Genomic DNA, 21,949 nt, shown 5'->3' with positions numbered 1-21,949 from the left:
AAATCCTCAGAGGCCATTAAGATCGCGTGAAGGATTTCTTTGCAGAAGATTCTCAGTGTTGACTAGATGCCTGGACCACAATTGAGCCAACCCAGGTAGGGCTCTGGGCCCCTTGAGTCATCCCCGGGTGTTAATTTGAGCCCAGCCAGAAATGAGATGCCTGGGTGAGATAGCCTTCTTGGGCATTATTGGACTCAAAGGAACGGAGCCAGCGGGGCTGGTTTTGCTGAGTAAGGTTCATTACACAGTTCAGCTGTGGCTCACAAGCTTCTCCGTCTTACTGCCCCCAAATTCCTGATAAGCCCCTTTCTCAGGGCCACTGAAAGCAAAGCCTCCCCATTCCCTCTGAAACCCACCCTTTTAGCACTAGGCAACCACCAATCTGCTTTCTGTCTCTGTGGATTTGCCCTTTCTGGACATTTCCTGCAAGATACGGTTCTTGGGCCAGGCACTGTTTAACCCCTCAGAGAGGTGAAGCCACTTCCTCCAGGATCACACAACTGCCGAGTGCGGGAGGCCGAGTGGGCAGCCCGGGGCCAGAGGGTGTGCACCGACCGCAGAGTCACAAACCCTCTGAGTCATCAGGTGAAGTACAGTCTGTGCGGGGCTGAGTGAACAGAGGCTTTGCTTTCAGTGACTGATTAATGGTTTGATGAAAATGTTCTAAAATGATGGTGGGGATTGATGCGTAGCTCTGGATCCATTCTGATTTTTAAGTCACTGATCTGCAAGCCACTAAAAACCACTGAATTGTAAGGGGGAGGGTATAGCTCAGTGTAGAGCACATGCTTAGCATGCATGAGGTCATGGGTTCGAGCCCAAGTACATCCATTAAGTAAAAATTAATGACAAATAAGTAAGCCTAATTACCTCCCCCACACACAAAAAAACCCCCAAAACAATGACAAAAACAAACCACTGAATTGTATACTATTAAAAATTATTTTTCTTCTGGTTTTATTGGGATATACTTGAAATACAGAACTGTATGAATTTAAGATATACACCTTAATCAAGTCAGATAGTGATTCAATTAACATACATCATAAAGTGATTATCCCAAGTTAGGTGGACACACATCATGTCATACAGACACACAAAACTAAAGAAATAGAAAAAAATTATCATGTGATGAGAACTCTTAGGATTGACTCTCTTTGAATCTTATACTTTAAATGGGTGAATGTTTTTTATGAAGTATAGTCAGTTTGCAATGTTGTATTAATTCCGGGGATACAGCATAGTGATTCAGTTATACGTATATATTCCTTTTCATATTCTTTTTTATTATAGGCTATTACAAATTTAAATGTGTGAATTTTACAGTATGTGAATTCTACCTCCATAAAACTGTTATCTAAAAAAACAAAAAAACAAAAAAACCCCACAAACCAGCGCCAGGCATGTATACATGTGTAATGAGTGTGATCTATTACAACACACAAAGCAAAGAGTGCTCTTGTTTGTGAGCGCTGGGGCAGCGACCAGTGGATCTTCACCTTTGCATGAGGATGTGTTGGTGGTGGTTAGAAGGGAAAAAAGGCAGCTTTGAGACCATCCAGGAAATTATCATTTAGGCTGGGTGTTATATGATGACATATTTAGAGATGATTGCTAATATTTAGATCTAGTAACAGCATGGTGCTTTTTATACATTTTAAATGGTTCTCATCAATCTGAGGAGCACACTGATGTGTTTACAGATTGAATGAGGAAGCTGGGTCAGGTACAGATGCCCAAGACTGTCAATATGTTGAAAATGCAATGGGTACATGGGGCTGCGTTGTATTATTATCCTGTCTACTTTTGTGCATGTTGTTAAATTTAAATTCCATAGTATGGTTTTTTAGAAATATACCACAACCCCTTTTTGTGCCAGAGGACAAGCTTAGGAGTGGCTTGGCCCCATTCCCAACCCCACATAGCTCTCCGTCTGATGGCGGGTAACCTTGGCAATGGAGGCTGGAAGGATGTTGTAAGTGGTCCTTTAGTTTACGCTGAGTATCTCCTGATCGATGCAGAGGTGGATGACAGGGTGTCGAGGGTTTTATCCGCAGCTCTGGACACCCATGCACCTTCCCTGTGGTCACAAGGGAGCTTTCCATCCACATTCCCACATGCAGCCCTGGGCCCCTCTAAGCCCTCTAGCTCCACGGTTAATAAGCAAAACACATCCTGTGATCAGATACTTATAAACCAGTTTTTCACCTACTTTCATGTCTGGCAGAATGTTCAAAAGTCATGGGGACGCAGGACAGTTCCTCATTAAGCAACTTCTGGCATCGCCGGCCCTGGTTATGAAATGGGATAGTGGTATCCAGAGGCAGACTTTACTTCATTTCCCTTCACAGATACTGCATTTTTTACAAGTCAAAGGTTTGTGGCAACCCCACGTGGAGAAGGTCTACAGGCGCCATTTTCCCAACACCATGGGCTCACTTCTCTGTGTCACATTTTGGTAATCCGTGCCATATTTCAAAGTTTGCATTATTATTCTATTTATCATGGTGATCTGTGATCACTAATTTTGATGTTATTATTGCAAAAAGATTGTGAGTCGCTGAAGGCTCAGATGACGCTTAGCATCTTTTTAGCAGTGAAGTATTTTTATTAAGGTATGTACGTTGTTTTTTTAACTCTTAAATAGTTTTATTTAGTTCTTTTTTTCTTTCAGGCTTTCTGCAAAATGAATTATTTTTTAAAAAGAAAAAAAATTTTCCTGTTGTTTATTCTACTAGGTTGAAAATATGGGCCAGATTACTTAGACGTGTGGTACATGCTGAATATAACTGAATATATGCTTATTCGTATGGACACTCTGCAAGATAGGGATCACCCACATAGGGTCAATGGACTGGACGAGTGTTTCGATGCAAATTCCAGCCCCAAAAGCCAGCATGGTTTAGATTTCACAGTATGAATTCCCTGGAATCTGGGAAAGGGTAACTGAGGTCCTCCCTCAGCAGCTCGGTCCTTCAACATTCTGAGAAATCAGGAAGGACTGCACCGCTTCTTCTGTGGACAGGGGGCTGGTGTCAGTGTCTTCAAGAGCATCGGTCACTGAATACTGCCGATGTCGCAACTGGTTCCAGTTAGACAGAACATTGTGATACTCAGACACTTCCTCATAAGTTCCTGTGGCGTTGTAAAGTTTAATGAGGCCTCAGTAATCATATTACTCTAGTCCTTGTAGCCTTCACCAGTTTCTTCCCAATTGCTATAGATCGCAAATTAAGTTTCTCAGCATTTTCATACTGATCCACATTATAATTATATAAAGAAGCCAGATGTCCCACTGAAAGGGCTACTTCATAATCTTCTTGCCCAAGAAGTTGCCCTTTAATCTGAATTGCTTTGACGTGCATTTCTTCAGCTTCCGTAAATTTTCTCATTGTCTGATAAAGTCTCCCAAGTTTTCCATAGTGTTTTGCAGTCTGTACGTTGAATTCACCAAAAGCTTTTTTAGGTAGCTGGAGTGAAGACAGGTGCAAATCATGAGCTTCTTAAAGGAGCCTCTGTTCAGTTTCTTTATTATGACAGTCAGTTGCAATCTCCTCTAAAATAAGTGCTTTCACCCTCTTTGAAGAAGCCAAAAGAAGATGATCTTCAGGTAGGATGTGGGTAATGATACCAACAGCTCTGCATGAAACAGTGCATCGCCAAACTTCCCAGAGCTATACTGGTGAATGTAAGAATAAGCCAAGTCTTCATGAGCTGTTGCTACATGGATATTTTTGCCGCCAAACACTGACTGCCAGACGTCAAGGGCTGCCTGATAAATTGCAACAAACTGACAGATATTATCTACATTGAGTAAACAGAACCCATAAGCTAGCAATGCGTCAGAATAATTAGGGTGTTTGGGTCCAAAATGATCCCTTGCCAAATACACTGCATGCTTAATTAACTGTTCTGCCTTCTTAAATTCACGTTTTACAACACAAGCCTTAGAAGCTTGTCTTAAAACATCCACCACAACTTTGACTGGTAAGCCCGCTGTGATTTCTTTCATTGCCTCAATGCACCATTTATATGCCTCGTCATAGTTACTTTTTGCAAATAGGAGTGCACATAGTTCTTCACGGAGTGCAGCTTTGTTTGCTTGCTGGCCTTGTTTTGAGAGTTTATCCATATACGTCTGAGCTAACTTAAATGTTTCTTCACTCAGATGGTATTTGCAGTTTCCATTTCGCACATGAAGCAGCCTTACACAACATTTCTTCTGCACCAAACCAGTGAAGCATCTCATCGTGTAGAGTACACAACTGAAGGCAAGACAGAAAAACTTTCTCAGCATCACTGTACCAGCCTGCATCTGAAAGCAAGCCACCAAAAACAAAGCCAACCTGAATGGCTTTTTCCTTTACCGCAGCATCTGATTCTGCTATATACGTGCACCGTCTACTGAACGAGTTAGGCCAAGACTGAAGCAACTTTCACACCATGATCCTTCAAAGCCTGGACACAATGATGAAGCAATTGTCTTTTATCCAAAGCTCTCAATACTTTAGCAAAAATTTCCAATTCACAAAATTCACTGCCCTGTTGACGCAAGCATCGCTGTTGGTACAGTTTGTTGTAAACATCGAACTGGACGGAACTTTTTGGGCAAGGAGCGAGTATCTCCGCGGGCGTGGATGTAGCTGTCCACAACAGCGGAGATGGCAGCGTTACACAGACTCTAAGATCCGCTCTAGTTCCACGGCCGCCGTCTCCCTTCCCTCCTCTGCCGCCTCTTCCGCCTCCCTCTAGCGAACTCCTGTGCGGCCCGGGCCCCGGAGGATTCGTAGGGGCGGCGGTGGCCACGCGGGCACGCAGCAGAAGGGCGCAGCCGCCCTGCCTCCTCCGGGCCAGCTAGGGATGCGGCGGCGGGCGCAGGCCGGCGCGGAGAGTGGCCAGGAGCCAGGCCCAGCCGGGCCCAGCCGGGCCCAGCCGGGCCCAGGCCCCACATTCTGGGTTTGAGAGCACCCCGGGGTCCGTCCCAGCGCGGATCTCTGCAGGGGCGGAACTCCGTTGTGGGGTTTTTTGTTTGTTTGTTTTTTGTTTCTGGGGGGATGTAATACTACTGCACACTTAATAGTAGACATATAGTGTAGACATAACTTTTATATGCACTGGGAAGCCAAAAAAATTTTATGTGACTTGCTTTATTGTGATATTTGCTTTATTGCAGTGGTCTGGAACTGAATCTGCAGTATCTCTGAGGAACGTTTGTATACATATGTACGCCCTCCACCTAAACGCACACTAGTTACATGCATAGAGGCTGGTGGGCAGTTACTGGCTTCCCCCTACATTTCAGGGACATCAGCCCGGGACACGGAGTTCTGAAAAATCCTTCCCTTCCATCCTTCCTCCCTTCCTTCCTTCCTTCAACAAATACAAATTGAGCTCCTATTATCTACCAAGAAATGTTCCAGGCAATGAGGACACAGTAGGGAGCAAAACAGTCATGCCTCTCAGCGAACTGCCTTAGTGGAAGGTGTTTCAGTTAGCTAATGCTGTGTGACAAGCCAGCCCCAGCAAAACAACTTCAACTGCAAAATGTATTATTTCTCACAGTTACATGGATTGACTCGGTGCTTCTTCTCTCCTTGTGGTGTCATTGAAGCCTCTTCATGCAGCTGCACTCAGCAGGGAGCTTGGCTGGGACAATTGGGTCTCCTCCACATGGCCTCTCTCCTGAAGGACAGATGGGCTTCCTCACAGCATTGCAGCTGCATTCCAAGAGAACGCATATCAGTGTTCTAAGAAATGCAGAAAGTGTGTGTGCTCAGTACCCATTACAGACAGGGTTAGAGTGATAGTCACTGCTTACTAGTAATTGTCCACCTCCTTGTGCCTTTCCCATGGGGCCTCCTGGCTTATCCCCGACAGTCTCCTGAAGCAGGCACCAGGCTGTTTCACAGGCTGGGGGAGTTCAGATCCTCAGCCCTCATGTGGCAGTCAGGTTTTGAACCTAGGCCAGTGACACTCAGTGCATCTCCCTTCTGTACTGCTGCCCACTTCTCTGCAGCTCACTCCACGCAAAGGACAGCCAGTTTCAGGTTTGTTAAGCAGGGGTTGGACTGAAGGATGGCAGGGAGCTAGAGTCCCCAAAGCAGGATGTTGTGGATTCAAATCCTGGCTCTGGGCTCCTGGGAAGGGCATGACTTCTCTGCCTTGGTTTCTCCATCTGTGAGGGGAAGAGGGTCCCATGAGCACTTGCTCTGTAGGTGTCAGGTCCCCTCTGCATTTACTCAACAGAGACTTTTGAGCTTTTATTACCAGCAACAGTGGTTCTGTGTTCTGGAAGCAGTGAGTGTTGCTTTTCAAAATACTGACTGAACCTGTGTTCACAGCAGCGCTGTCCACAACAGGCAGAAGATGGAAGCAACCCAAGTGTCCATCAGTGGATGAACAGATAAACACAATGTGGTCTATCCGTACAATGGGATATTATCCAGCCTTCAAAAGGAAGGAGATTGTGACACCTGCCACAACATGGGTGAACCTGGAGGACACTATATACTAAGTGAAATAAACCAGTCACAAAAAGCCAAATACTATATGATTCCCTTTATATAAGGTACTTAGAATAGTCAAACTCATAGAGACAGAAAGTAGAACAGTGGTTGCCAGGGGCAATGGAGAGGAGTATTGGGAGTTGCTGTGTAATGAGGACAGGGTTTTGGTTTTCCAAGATGCAGAATTACTGGAGATTGGCTGCACAACACTGCCAGTATATTTAACACTGTTGAACTGTACACCTAAAAATGGTAAAGATGGCACGTTTTATGTTATGTGTATTTTACTATAGTTTTTAAAAACACACACACAACAGATATGGGTTCAAGGTTTAAATCCTAGCTCTGCCACTTCCAGGCTGTGTGACTTTGGGCAAGTGACTGTACCTCTCTGTGCCTCGGTAGTGATAATTTACGGGAGTGGGGAGGATTAAGTTCTTGATATTGTGCAGCAATAAATAACATAGATAGGGCTCCTGCCTGCAGGGAAACAACAATCACTACAAATATTCTGATTCTATTATTATTGTTTTATTATCATTCAAGGTGCAGTACAGATATAAAACAGGGTTATGGGAGTTCCTGGTGGTTTATGAAGTCAGACTAACTTTGACCCCCAAACTGCAAAGGAGCTGGCAGGGCAAGGGGAGTGTAGGGATTTGGGAATGAGTGACTTGAATTAAAGACCTGCCTCTAGGTCACCTTCTCCATGTGACCTTGGCCTTCTGAGCCATGGTGTCTAAAGAGAGCAAAGTGGAAGTCAAAGCAAGACAGAACTCTGCTGATGCCCAGGGAGGTGTGGGAGGAACTTAAATTGAAGCTTTCTGAAGAGGCCTGGCTGGGCAGAGGAGGGTTAGGACCAGTAAGATCTCTCCTGGGGGTGACAGGTGCCATGGTGGGGGTTTGGGGAGAGTTGGGGGGTGGTTGGCTCAGACGTGTATGAGACACAGTCGTATCATATTGCCACAGGCTGATGGCAGTCATCAATTCACCATTTTAAGGTGTATGATAGAGGGGGTTTTAGCACACTCACAATGTTATGCAAGCATCACCACTATTGAATTCCAGATCATTTCCATTCCCTCAAAAAAAACCCAGTACCTATAGCAATCACTCCTCATGCCCATTCCCCCACCCTGGCCCCTGGCAACCACTAATCTACTCTCTGTCTCTCTTGATTTGCCTACTCAGGACACATCATATAAGTAATCAGACAGTAAGCAGCCTTTTGTGCCTGGCTCCTTTCACTTTGCGTGTCTTCCTAGTCCATCTATGTTATAGCGTGCATCGGTGCTTCAGTCCTTTTGACAACTGAATACCAAATAGACTTTTGCAAAGTCCTGAGTGACAATACTAATTGCAGGAATTTATTTCACAAATACTGGTCAGGTACTAAAGTTCCCAGAGATTCTCATACCCTTGCCCCCAGAAGAAATCCAGAATATAGTATGTGCTTAATTAAATATCTGAGCAGATAGAATCACGGAAGGTATAGTCTATATAGTGGAGACTGTAGTGGAGAGTGACAGACATGGTAGCCCCTCCCCCCCAGCCCCCAAGCCATAATAGCCCTACTTGACCTGGACCTTTCCAGAGCAGCCTAGAGGGGACACTGGCAGTCCCAGAATGGAGCATCAAAGACAAGCGATGTAGATCCCAAGCAGTGGTGTGTTGGAGTCAGCACACACCTCTTCAGAGAGAGCTGATAGTTAAATTTCTAGGAATGCTGCCTGCTGTTTGTTAAGCACAGCCATTACCTAGAATTAAATTATACCACTTACAATTGAATATATTACACAACAGGGAATGAGTGCTCAGAACTCATCACACCCTAATTATCTTACTACATTGTACAATAATCTATCTCACGGTTATTTCTCTCTATTGTCTGCATGGCGGGGATATAACCGTGTTTTGCTGTGCACGTTTTTCCAATTCTGTGACCCACAGTGTCCTGTTGGTAGCTTGAAATTGACCATGGTGGGAGTTTTTAGACCGTGGAAATTGACAAATGCTACCAAGCAGGGTTTTCTTCTCAAGAGAGCCGGTTGTTAAGAGTTTACCAGCACACCCCTGGTCCCCAAGAAGGGTTAGGGTGTTAGGGTGGTAGTTCCCAATTCAGGAGTACTGTTCCTCGGGGGGCATTTTTAGTTGTCACAATGGTTGTCTGGCGCTAACACATCGTTTAGTGACTGAGGGCCAGGGCTGCTAAAAGTTACACAGTGAAGAATCGCCCTGTAACCCCATGACTTTTTTTTTATTTACTATGTTGTAATAGTTTCTGGTGTACAGCATAGTGATTCAGTTATACATACATACATATAGACATATTCTTTTTCATATTCTTTTCCAGTACAGTTACTACAAGCCATTGAATATAGTTCTCTGTGCTATACAGTAGGACCTTGTTGTTTCTCTATTCTGTACATAGTGGTTTGTATCAGCCAATCCCACTCATGACTTTTGAACAACCTGTTAGACATCCATGCAGGTGAAAAATCTGCTTCTCTGTTTCTGAGCCCCAAATCTGCTTTGCATATATTATAAGTACCCCTCTCAATTTGCTACTTTTTTCCACATCATTCAATCATGGGGGAAACCGGGTCATTTGTCCTGTAGACTGCGTCCTACTGGCTGATTTTGTCCTCATGTTGTTAAGTCACTGGAAACTTTGTCCTCTTGTTTTCTAAAAACTGATGATTACAGTGGGAGACTTGATTGGATTCAAGCCCCCTTTTTTCTTCCCTTGTGGGGATGGAAGGAGGGCATTTGTACATGTCACCAGTAGGGGAGGTATCCAGAGGGCTACTTGTCCCTCTTTCAGTGTTAGGAGTGCTGGGAACTCTGGTGATGCCCGCCTCACCACCCACCCCTCCAGTAAAATGCTTCTGCAATCTTGAGCTTTGCTTGGACCCATAATATACCATTAAGAGATACAAAATGGTCTTTTCCCAAGAGAATCTTTTTTTAAATAAGGGAAACTGAGAAGAGTTGCTATTTGCCAGGTGTTCTCCAAAATTCTACCCTGCCTGGTTTCATATTCCAGCCTCTGTGACTTTCTAGCTCTGTGACCTTGGGCAAGTGCCTTCACCACTGTGTGTCTTGGGTTTCTCAGCTGTGCTGTAGGGCACACGAGTGTCTCTCTCACGGAATTGGTGTGAAGGTGGAATGAGGTTGGTAGGCCAGGTAACTGCTAACAGTTGTTTGCCCAAATAAATGTAGGACCCTGAGAAGGCTGAGTCTGGGAGAGCCAAGGCCAGCAGGACTCTGTCCTCCTCCTCCAGGCTGCCTTCCATGTCTACATCCTGGCAGCACCCGGCACCTGGGGAGGAAGGAGGAGCTTGGGCTCAACTGGCTCTGGCAGCTCAGGCACCCTGCCTCTCACAAGCTCCCAGAGGCTGAACAGATTCTGGGCGGGGTTTTCTGGCCACAGGTGCTGGAAGGTTTGGCAGATTCTGAGTGAGAAGTCGTCCCTGAGGGGAGGGAGCACGCTGAGCTGCCACTTTGTTGTCCAGCCAGGACCAGGTGAGAGATGGTGAGGGGGAGTTTCTCCCCACACCCGCAGCCCGCTCGCGTTACACACACACGCGCGCGCGCGCGCGGGACAGAGGGCTGGGGAGAGACTTGAACCCAGAGATTCAGCGCCCACCTCCTCTGGCCCCAGCACACGGGCCACCTGACCTCCCGGCAGCCCCCTAGCCGGCTGCCTTTCTCAGCTCCCACTGCCTTCCTTCCTTGCAGATCGGTTACTTGAACCCCCTTCCCCCTCCGTCCCCATCGCTCTCCCTTCCCCCTCCAAGGCCACCGGCTTCCTTCCTCCCTCCCTCCTGTCACCATTTCCCTGGAACCGACCTGAGACAACCTGACAATGGCAAGCCAGGACCGGCCTGATAGTAACTTGAATGACTTGGTCCCATCTTGGTCCCATCTGAGATTGAGACAGACTGCAGGACCCCGATGCTTAGAGACCCCGGGCGGCAGGCCCCACCCCCAGGCCGCAGGCCCCACCCCCAGGCCAGCCCTTACCCGGGAAGTGGCCTGATCCCTGGCTTCTTTATCCCATCCTGAGTCACCATTTCTGTCCTAAGTCTGAGAATAGAGTTGGAGATTTCCAAGTGGTAGCCCAAACATTTTTGTCTTAAACTCTTCCCCAGGGTTGTGGTGATAGTGTGAATTTCGGGAATAGGGATGGACAGCGCAAACCTGTCCATGCCTAGCCGAGGGAGAGCGGAGGGAGAGCTGGGAGCTGGCAGCGAGGCCGGGACTCAGCTGATTGACCTGAGCTGACCTGGGGGAAGGAGGCTGGAAAGGGTAGGGAGGGGCTTTCAGAGCCGAAGGAACAGGTCTGGCAAATCCCAGGGTGTGACAGAACTGGGCTTGAGGAAGGGGAGTGACAGAACTGGGCTTGAGGAAGGGGAGTGTTGGGGTTACTCCCTGGTGACAAAGCCTGGGGGGGCGGGGGGTGGGGTGGGGGGAGGGGACAGGACGCCCAGAAGGGCTGTGAGCTGAGGAGGAGGCAGGGTCAGCTCTCATGTGGGGCAGGAAGGGAGGCGAGGAGGCTGTGGCCAGCCTCCCAAGAGAGGAGAGGATGAGGCCAGGCCTGGGTAGAGAGATGTGGACCAGATGGAAAAAGTTGAAAAGAAGCTATCGGCAGATTTTAGTGGCCTCTTTGCTGAGAGACCTGAAGGCTTCATTCCTCCTTTGAAGTTGGGGCTCTTTTCTGTTCTGTATCCTCCTGCAGTCCCTCAGGGGTGACCCCCCCCCCCCCGGGACCAAGGTGGAGGAAGGGGCCTTGACCCCTCACTCCAAGGCCTAATGCAGCTATAAGACTGAGGGCAGGTAAGGAGATGTACTTCCTGACCTCAGAGGACTGGGGGAAAGGCAGGTTCCTCCAATTTGCCAGAAGCTGCCTCTGGTCCAGACTCCAGCTGCTGGCTTTCCCCAAAGTTCCCCACTGACGACATCAGCGAGCCGCTTTCCCAGTTTCCTCCCCTCCTCGCCAGCACCCGCCCCAGCCCTGGCCCTCCCCCAGGCCTGCCACCCACCCTCCTCTCTGACCAGTCGCTGAGCCTTAGTTTCCTTAGCTTTCAAATGGACGTACTTACACCTGCTTTCCAGGTTGTTGTTAAAATTTACTGAGAGAAAACTGCAGGAAGGGGGGCACGAGAGACAGGACACTTGGTTTCAGCCTGACGTTAATGTGAGTTTGGAGTGTGTCCCCTGCCACGGGAGACAGGACCAGCCCACTCGGTGCACATCCCGCCGCAGCCCTGCAGAGCGGTGCTGTTATTATTACCTCCAATTTTTGGATGTTGACACTGAGAGGCACAGACCCTTGGTCAAGATCCTACAGATATTTAGAGGCTTCTGACCACACCTCACTGAGCTTCTCTCCAAACCTAAATCTTTCAGAACGTCACAGCGAGGCCCACGCTCCCAGACCCTGGGTTACAGCCTGCGAGGCTCTTCCCGCCTCCTCCTCCTCTCCCTGCAGCCTCAGTCAAGGTCAGGGCTTTGGTCAAGGTCAGGGGGCTGAGGTCTACAGGCCAGTTAGGCCCCTCAGCAGTGGCCCATCCCCTTTTCCGGATAAGAAGGGAGGGAACACCTAGGGAGACTGAGAGCCATAGTTCTAGAATATTCTGCATTTTTTCTTACCCAAAGGAAACTGGCCTTCTTATCTTTCTGTCTGCTGTAAACAAATTTTCAAGGGGACCTTTGGGGCACTGGCTGCCAGTCCAGAGATGAGGAGGTTTGATTGTGAAAATCTCTTCTTCCAGTATTCATTGTTTCACCCAGTAGGTGCTGGGAAATGGAGATGTGGGGAAAAAAAGCAAAGAAAAAGGTAGGGATGTAGGGAAATGAATGAGGCAGGGAGATGTTGGCAGAGACTCAGTGAGAGGGGGAGAAAAAAACAAATGGGGCCAGAGGGGGACTTGACAGAGGTAGAACTTGTACCCCTTCTACATGCGTCTCCTGAGCACCTATTAACATGTGTGTAAGAAAGACGCTGAGACTGAGAGATCCCAAAGGGACTGTCCTGGAGAAGGAGAGAACGGGGACAGAGCAGAGACTGGAGGTGGCACCCAAGTGGCGTAAGATTCATCTTGTCCATCTGCCTCTTTTCTCTCTGTCTCTGTCTCTGCCTCTCTGTCTCTGTATCTGCTTTTGTCTTTCTATTCCTGTCTCTGTCTGTTTCTTTCTTCCTGTCTTCCTTTCCCTGCCTCCCTCTTCCTCTCTGTCTCAGTTTCTGTTTGTCTGTCTCTCTCCCTGTCTTTGGTTCTGTCCTTGTCTTTTCCTCCGTATCTTTCTATTTCCCCTGCTCTCTTTTTTTGGTCTCTTTTTCCATCTCTCTCTCCTCCTTCCCCTTCTCACTTCCTTCTCTCCATCCTTCTGCCTTCCCCCAAGCATTCCCCCTGGCCCCCAGCATCCCAAGTCCCGTCCTTGGCCAGCGGGGAGCCAGACAGAGGTGTCAAGTCTACCCCTTGCCCTTCAAGGACTCACCGTCCAGTTGGAGAAGGGAAGAGAGGACCACAGTGGGAAGAAAGCAGAGGCCACTCCGCAGAAAGCTTGCCTCCTCCTACCGTGGGGCTCCCTCCTCCTTCCCGTAGCTTCCTCCTGCTTCCCAGTCCCCAGAGGGTTCCTCTCCACCCAGAATCAGGGGTGGGTTCTGGACCAGAATGAAATGCCACGTGGCCTTGAGGGAACAGGAACCAAGAACATCAGGACCACAAGACACTTTCACCTCTCTCTAGGGTCTTCACTGATTTTGATTCTCAGGGCTGAATCCCCTCTGCTCACAGATTTCTCCCGTTCATCTTAGACATGGCTTCATGTGCTGCCTCAGCTGGGCCCTCGGGGGCCCTTTAGCTGCCCAGCCCACAGTCAATGGGCCACCGTCTCTGGGCTTCTAACTTCCAGTTCCCAAGGGAGAGAATCTTCTTGGTACAACTTGTTCTCTGGAGCCGGCACCCACCCCCAAGCATCATAGCCTGGCCAGTGGATGGGCCATCCTTGGGCCAGTCGTTGTCTTATGATGTACTATGGGCTGTGGTTTTGCCTTTTATAAAGTCACCCATCGTCTTGGATTAGCGCCAACCTCACGGTGACCTCATTATATCTTGGTCACCTCTGTAAAGACCCTGTCTCCAAATCAGGTCACATTCTGAGGGACCAAGGGGTTAAGATTTCAATATATGTTTTTCAGAGGGATACAATTCAACCCATAACAGGCTGTAACAAGGTCTGTGGGCTGGCCGAGCAAAAATACACCTCCTTAATACAGTGCACGTCATGATCGCCCATCACCTGCTCTCTTTATCTTATGCCTTCAATGCCATTTAAAAACTAAATCAAACCTCAGTCATGGCAGGTGAATCACAGATATACTCAATCACTCCCCAGAGATATAACCTCCCAAAGTCAGCTCGGTCCACGGGATCTGTCTCTGATGTATGGGGCGACCTTAGTTGATCTCAGAATTCACCACCTCTGATGAAACAGATTCCTCCTCTAGGCCTGCCCTCATCACATTCATGTGTGACTCCCTCCAATTCTATGATCTGTGTTCTAAGGGCTAGATTTGACCATTTACCCATACACCCAATATAAAACGTGGAAACCAACTGGTCACTGGCCCAGAGCCCATATAGACAGCATCTTTTGCTTTATATGGGATAATATCAAAAATTGATGGAGGGGGGTGGTAATAGCTCAGTGTTAGAGCATGTACTTAGCATGGATGAGGTCCTAGGTTCAATCCCCAGTACCTCCATTAGGAAAAAGAAGAAGAAAAACTGACTGCATGTGTGTATGTGCCAGGCACGGTTTTAATCCTCAGAGAAAGCTGTGGGAGCTGGCAGTCAGCAGCCCGCAGCCAGAGGGTGTGTGCTTAACCAGAGAGAGACGTGTCCTCTCTGGCTCACTGCGTCAAGTACATTCCACACAGAGCTGAGTGAACGGAGGTTGCACTTCCAGTGGCCAGGAGGAAGGGCCTCACGTGGAACTTGCGGGCAGTAAGACTGAGACTCAGCTGAGCTTTGAAATGAACCTTCTTCAGTCAACCCAGCCTCCCTGACTCCTTTCTTTCAAGTCAAAAAGGGTTAGAGGAGATTGTGCCACCAGGGAGCTATTTCTGGTTGGGCTCAACACCTGGGGATGACCCAAAGGGCCCACCCCCGCAGCTGAGTTGGTTCAATTCAAATCCAGGCATGTAGTTGACAAGCCTCAATCTCTTCTGGAAAGATAACGCTTATGTGCTCTTAATAGCTCAAGGGTTTCAGTGACTTATAAATCAGAAGCAGGGATATTGCCACATTTGGTTTTTTGCTAACTTTTTTTTCGAAGTATAGTTGATTTACAATGTTGTGTTAGTTTCTGGTGTACAGCATAGATATGCATATATATGTATTCTTTTTCATACTATTTGTCATTATAGGTTATTACCGGATATTGAATATAGTTCCCTGTGCTGTACAGTAGGACTTTGTTGTTTTTCTATTTTATATATAATAGTTTGTTATATGTAACATATCTGCTAATCTCAAACACCTAATTTATCTCTCCACCCCCGTCCCTTTTGGTAACCATGTTTGTTTTCTATGTCTGCAAGTCTGTTTGTTTTGCAAATAAGTTCATTTGTATCATTTTTTTTTAGATTCCACATATAAGTGACATCATATGATATTTGTCTTTCTCTGTCTGACTTACTTCACTTAGTATGATCATCTCTAGATCCATCCATGTTGCTGCTAATGGCATTATTTTGTCCCTTTTAATGGCTAAGTAGTATTCCATTTGTGTGTGTGTGTGTGTGTGTGTGTGTACAGATATACAACATCTTTATCCAGTCATCTGTCAATGGATATTCAGGTTGCTTCCACATCTTGGCTATTGTAAATAGTGCTGCTGTGAACATTGGGGTGCATGTATCTTTTCTAATTAATGGTTCCTCTGGATCGTATGATAACTTTAGTTTTTTAAGGAATTTCTGCACTATTTTCCATACTAGCTGCACCAAATTACATTCCCACAAACAGGGCAGGGGGGTTCCCTTTTCTCCATACCCTTCCCAGCATTTGTTATTGGTAGACTTTTTAGTGATGGCCCTCTGCTAACTTTCTATCAGCCATAGTTAACCCGAAAGGACCACACCTGCATAGCTTCCAGCACCTTCCCAGCTTCAGCCAGGTCACACCTAGCTTGATTTAGCCCCAATGTTCTCTTCTTAGTGGCCACTTAGTTCAGTAGTTTGACCAGGAACACAAGCCCTAGACCAAATCAAATAGACATCTTTATCTTTCATCTACCTTGGTGCAAAGCCTCCAGGATATGCTGCGATTATAGCCTGCTCATAAGGAAGAGGTTTTTATACGTGGGTGGGAACCTCACATTCACAGAGAAGGAAGAGGGAAGTCTTTGGAAAAGCTGAGAGAACATCATTCCTTTGACTCCTCCCAGACATCTCCATTCCTGTTCTCTTGGATCCCCATCTTACACAATTAGGTGCCACTCCTGGACTTCCACTGTGGCAACATGTGCTGGTCCCACCTAGATTGCAAGATGACAAAGCCTATCAGTCATTTCTCGATGTAATCTTTGGCAATAACAAGGTGTTAACTGTGATAACATTAAGTAATTGTCCTGTTCCGCTTTTCCTTACTGGCTTCTAGCCGCATAATGGGGAGTCAGAACCGACTTGTTTCCTGCTTTTCTTTTCTTACAACTGCTTTACTTTTGCTCAGCAATCTTATCTTCAAAGTCTCATCCTTTGGGGGCCTTTGATTTGTTCTAAAGAATCCCAGCCAACCGCTTAATTAACTGCTTCACTCTACAAACCACTGGGTCAAGATTTATGTCCCAGGATGGGGAATTCTCCAAGTCCCCTACCTCCTATAACACCATAGTGACTCCTGTGTGTTCTCGGAAGTTCTGGACTATGCAACCACCCTACCCCAGGAACTAATTTCTGTTGTAACCAGAGTTGAAAAGAACAGGTTGTATACTCGTTCAAATATAAGTGTGTGTGTGTGTGTGTGTGTGTGTGTGTGTGTGTGTGTGTGTGGTGGAGGGAGGGTATAGCTCAATGGTAGAGCATGTGCTTAGCATGCACAAGGTCCTGGGTTCAATCCCTGGTGCCTCCATTAAAAATAATAAGTAAGTAAGTAAGTAAATAAATAAATACATACATACATACATACATACATACATACATACATACATACATACATACCAAATCTCCCCTCACCCCCTGCCCAAAAAAACCCAAAAGAAATATAAGCAGATTTTCTGGGATTTCTTCAGCAGGAATTGAAGTTCTCTTGAAGTCTCTGCACATCCATCTCTTCAGGTGTTTTCTGGTAATTGGCTCCCTCTGCTTCAGTTTGCATCTGACACATCCCAGCTGCACCAACTCCTATGCTCCCTTTCAACATCACCTGTCATGGTTTCATAGAATCATCTGTGGTCTTTGTCCCCAGTTCCTGGCACATAGCACCTAGAAGCCTTGACATTTCCTGATCGATAAGCGATAGGAATGTCTTTCATACTGATGAGGCGCCTCTTGCCAGGGCTCTAGATAGCTTCAGGATGGGAGCTGGTCACCAGAAAGACCAAACCTCCATTAGAGGATTGGCACTTTCACCCTCACCACCCCGCCCACGCCAGATCTGGAGACGAGAAAGAGACTAGACATCGAGTTCATCACCAGTGGCTAATGATTTGATCAGTCGTGCCTCCACAATGATACCTCCATGAAAACCCCAAAGAATGGGTTTCAGGGAGCTTCTGAATTAGCAAACATGAGCTAGGAGGAGGATCTGCCCCAACTCCAAGGGAACAGAAGCTCTGTGCTCAGAACCCTTCTGGACCTTGTCCTAAGGACCTCTTCTTCTGATTACTCATTTGTCTCCTTTATAATTAACTAGTAAACACAAGCAAAGTGCCTTCCTGAGTTCTATGAGCCATTCTAGCAAATTATCAAACCTGAGGAGGGGGACACAGGAACCCTGATCTATACCTGGTCAATCAGAAGTATGAATAGCCCAGGGCTTGCAACTGGTGTCTGAAGTTGGGGACAGTCTGATGGAACGTAACTGTTGAACTTGCAGGATCTGATACTAAGTCCAGGTAGATAGGGTCAGAACTGAACAGAATTGTTGGACACCGAACAATGTCATGAGGGAAAAAACCAACTGCCTCTGAGCCTTTTAGTAAAAAGGCTCAAGAGAAAATTGGCCAACTGGTCTTTTAGAGCCAACTTACACTTCTCAACGCCTCAGCTAAGGAAAAGAGAAGCCACCGGGGACCCAGGTGTCTGTCTCATGTTCGGTCATCTACAGCCAGGAGGGTGACCAGATCAAGTGGTTGAGCTAATGATGGAAGGGCAGTTTCCCTTCGAAGGGGATACAGACAGGCAGGCATGTCAAGGTGGACATCTCTTGAAACTGGATCCCCAGTAATTAGTAGGTTCATACACTTGTGTTCATCACATATAGACACCATACATGTATACTCACAGTCTATAAACACTCCCATTTAAACATACAATATAACGTATGCATATATATACACAGACTCACGTACACACACATGCTATCTAGCCACAGACAACTGCACACTATATATATATATATAAAAAACACACCCGTACATGTACACAATACAAATGGAACTCAGAGATATTGCAGGTTCAGTTCCAGACCACCACAATAAAGTGATGACTGCAATAAAGCAAGTCGCACAAATGTTTTGGTTCCCCAGTGAATACAAAAGTGACGTTTACCCTATACTGTAGTCTACTAAGTGTGCAACAGCATTATGTCTAAACTATCAATGTACGTTAATTTAAAGTGATTGTTTTTATTATTAATTTAGTTTAAGTACAATGTAGTTAATTTAAAAATAATTTATTACTAAAAAATAAAGTCATCACCTGACAACACAGGGTTGCCACAAACCTTCCATTTGTAAACACTGCGGCATCTGGAAGCAGAATAGAATGAGGTGTGCCTGCGTGCACACATGCGTGCAATATACACTGTGCATATGATGTCCATTCGTGTGCACACAAGTGCACACACACTTACCTACATACACAATATATGGATACCCATACATATCATACAATGCGCATGCCATGTGAACACACACAATGCACATAGATCTACATGTGTAAACATGCACATATGAATCCAGTGTAAACACATCCACATAGCACACACTGCAGAGGTGCATACGTGTACCTGGGTATTCACACTACATGCACACACGAAGTAAATCCACACACACATACAACCACACAGTGTCTGCACACACAACTGCGCTGCTAGCTTCATTGCCACCCCAGGGCCTCCATCCCCCAAGCTAACTGTCCCTGCTCTCCCTCCCCTGACAGCCATGCACACAGCAACTTTCTTCTTCCCCACGGCCCCCTTCATCCTCTTTGTCTTCGCGGCTTCCACCATATTTCACCTTCAGCAGCGGCTGGTGAAGATGCAACCCTCGTGGGAGTTAGAGATGCTGGAGTCAAAGATGGTGGAGACTCCCTCCAGCCCCCCGCGGAAGGGCATGTGGACAATCAATGCAATAGGCCGCCTGGGGAACCAGATGGGGGAGTACGCCACCCTGTACGCCTTGGCCAAGATGAACGGGCGGCCGGCCTTCATCCCGCCCCAGATGCACAGCACTCTGGCCCCCATCTTCAGAATCACCCTCCCCGTCCTGCACGATACCACGGCCAGCAGGATCCCCTGGCGGAACTACCACCTGAACGACTGGATGGAGGACCAGTACCGCCACATCCCGGGGGAGTACGTGCGCCTCACCGGCTACCCCTGCTCCTGGACCTTCTACCACCACCTGCACGCCGAGATCCTCCAGGAGTTCACCCTGCACGACCACGTGCGGGAGGAGGCCCAGAATTTTCTGCGGGGTCTGCAGGTGAATGGGAGCCGGCCGAGCACCTTCGTAGGGGTCCACGTGCGCCGAGGGGACTACGTTCACGTTATGCCCAACGTGTGGAAGGGCGTGGTCGCTGACCGGCGATACCTAGAGCAGGCCCTGAACTGGTTCCGGACGCGCTACAGCACCCCCATCTTTGTGGTCTCCAGTAACGGCATGGCCTGGTGCCGGGAAAACATTGATGCCTCCCGTGGGGATGTGGTGTTTGCCGGCAATGGCAATGAAGGCTCACCAGCCAAGGATTTTGCACTGCTCGCGCAGTGTAACCACACCATCATGACCATTGGGACATTCGGGATCTGGGCCGCCTACCTTGCAGGTGGAGAGACCATATACCTAGCTAATTACACTCTCCCAGACTCTCCCTTCCTCAAAGTCTTTAAGCCCGAGGCAGCCTTCCTGCCAGAGTGGATCGGAATTGAGGCAGACCTGTCCCCACTACTCAAGCACTGATGTTAGCTGGTCCTCTGGACCCCATTCTCCTTTTTTGGCTCCCCCAAGGTCAGTGCCAAGGCAGGAGGAGCACATTGTTACATGTTCCAGGACACTTCCTCCTTGTATCAGAATGCTTCAGGCTGCAAGTAACAGAAGTCCCAATGAACTTATTTAAGTAACATGTTCATGAGTCTCACACAACAGGAGCAGAGGTGGCACATCTCCTGGGTTAATTTAACAGCTCAAGAACATCATCAGTGACCCCAGTTCCATCCATCTTGTTGAGCTGCTTAATCTCTTAAATTGGCTCCCTCGTGGTCCCAAGATGGCTGCCACATACCCAGGTGTCACACACAGACAGCTTCTTCCCAAGGCAGCAAAAAGAGGTTTGTTCTTATCTTAGGTCCCTTTTGAAGAGTGTGGGAAGCCTTCCAAAACCTCAGCAAGTGGCCCTGTGTCTTAATGACCAGAAGTGAGTCCCATGCCCACATGACTCCTTCCTTACAAAGCACGATGAATCAGACCCTGGACTTGACTTAGCCTCAGATCAAGAAGTCTTTGCCCTCTGCAGCTGGGAAATCAATCAGCCTCCTCTGAAGGACACGGTTGTTTGCAGAAAGAAAATTGGGGTGCTCGTATCAAGGAAGAAGGGAAGAATGGCTATAGAGTGCAAAATAGGGAAGCTCTGAGTTATTGTGCAGGTAGGTCACTAAGCAAAGGCACCTGGCTAAGGAGTCAGGTGGGGCTTAAATAGAGCCCACAGTCTTCTCTCCAAGCCGTGTGTTCTAGGGATGGTGCCCACCCAGAGGGCTCACTTTTTTTTCTAGTTAGCCCACCCAGAATAGAGACTTTTTTTTTCCAGTCTTCACAAGAGAGCCATCTTGGCTAGTAGTTGGGTGTGAATCCAAGACCATATGCCCCACCTCTGCAACCCTGGGTTCTAGGGCCTCAGGTGATTATTGTTGAGAACTCAGAGACCAGCATGGCTCAATGAACTCGAGGAGAGTCCATCATCCTTGTAGTAACCATATGTGGTGTGAACCTAATAGACAGGATCCCTGCCCTCAAGGGCTGCATTGACAAAACATAGTGGCTTAAAATGACAATTTGTTATTTCCCACAATTCTGTGGGTCAGCTGGGTGATTCTCTGCTCCATGCTAAACTGGCCGAGTTCTCTCAAGCAACTACCTGTGGAGCTCAACTGGTGTAGGACAGGGTAACTTGGACTTACTCACAACATGGCTTTTAAGTTGTTTGCTGGAACACTCACTCTTGGAGTCTTCAGTCATCAGCATGATGTCAGAAGTCCAGCCATCTGAAGCTGCCATGCTGTGAGGACGCCCAAACCCAATGAGAGTCCACATGGAAGTACTCCGATTAACAGTCTTAGCTGAGGCCAGCTTCAAGTCACCCCAGCCCAGGCATCAGATATGTGAGTGAAGAAGCTTCCAGATGATTCCACAGAAGTTCCAGTCAACCTAGCATTTAGAGTGATGCAGCTGAGGCACCTGATACATTGCAGAGAGAAACCATATCTGAATTCTTGATTCACAGATTGTGTTGAGCATAATAATGTGACTGTTTTATGCCACTAAGTTTTGGGAAAGTCTGTTATGCAGCCGTCAATAACTGGAATAAACTAAAACAATTACTTTCTGTATTTGCAAAAACTTTTATGACTTCGGCATGAAAAAGGCCAACATGAATTTCCCCACCTGACTTGAGATGTCATGTGCAAAGGCCCTGTGGCAGGAGAAAGTCCAGTTATTTATGTGAGTGAAATGAGGCCAGTGTGGCTGGAACACATCAAGACAGGTATGGGTGGAGAAGTTAACAGGGTGGGACCATAAAATGCCTTGTTGACCCTGCTGAGGGCTTTGGGTTTCATTCTAAGACCAATGGGAAGCCATCAGAGGGTTTTACTTAGAGAGGTGATATGATCTGATTTGCTGTGTGGACATTTCTGGCTGTTATGTGGAGACATGGCTGTAGGGGCAAGGGTGGAGACATAGAGACCAATAAGAAGGAAGGCTACTGTAACATTTCTGGC

The 21,949-nt window shown here is 47.2% G+C and overlaps 1 protein-coding gene and 1 pseudogene across 1 annotated transcript; one reads left to right on the top strand and one right to left on the bottom strand.

Annotated features, from left to right (window-relative positions):
* Positions 1–7: 7 nt before the first annotated feature.
* Positions 8–21,555, top strand: FUT2 (fucosyltransferase 2). Its single transcript, XM_006173856.3, has 3 exons — positions 8–95; positions 9,940–10,031; positions 18,898–21,555. The coding sequence occupies exons 1-3, from the start codon at positions 67–69 to the stop codon at positions 19,914–19,916; spliced, it is 1,140 nt and encodes a 379-aa protein (XP_006173918.2). The 5' UTR covers positions 8–66; the 3' UTR covers positions 19,917–21,555.
* On the bottom strand, positions 1,778–7,240 carry LOC102522329 (annotated as a pseudogene).
* Positions 21,556–21,949: the final 394 nt, after the last annotated feature.

This window comes from Camelus ferus, chromosome 9 (genome assembly GCF_009834535.1).
Source record: "Camelus ferus isolate YT-003-E chromosome 9, BCGSAC_Cfer_1.0, whole genome shotgun sequence".
In the NCBI taxonomy this organism is placed as follows: domain Eukaryota; kingdom Metazoa; phylum Chordata; class Mammalia; order Artiodactyla; family Camelidae; genus Camelus; species Camelus ferus.
Note: the sequence above shows the minus strand (reverse complement) of the source record. Positions and strands in the feature narration are given on the sequence as shown.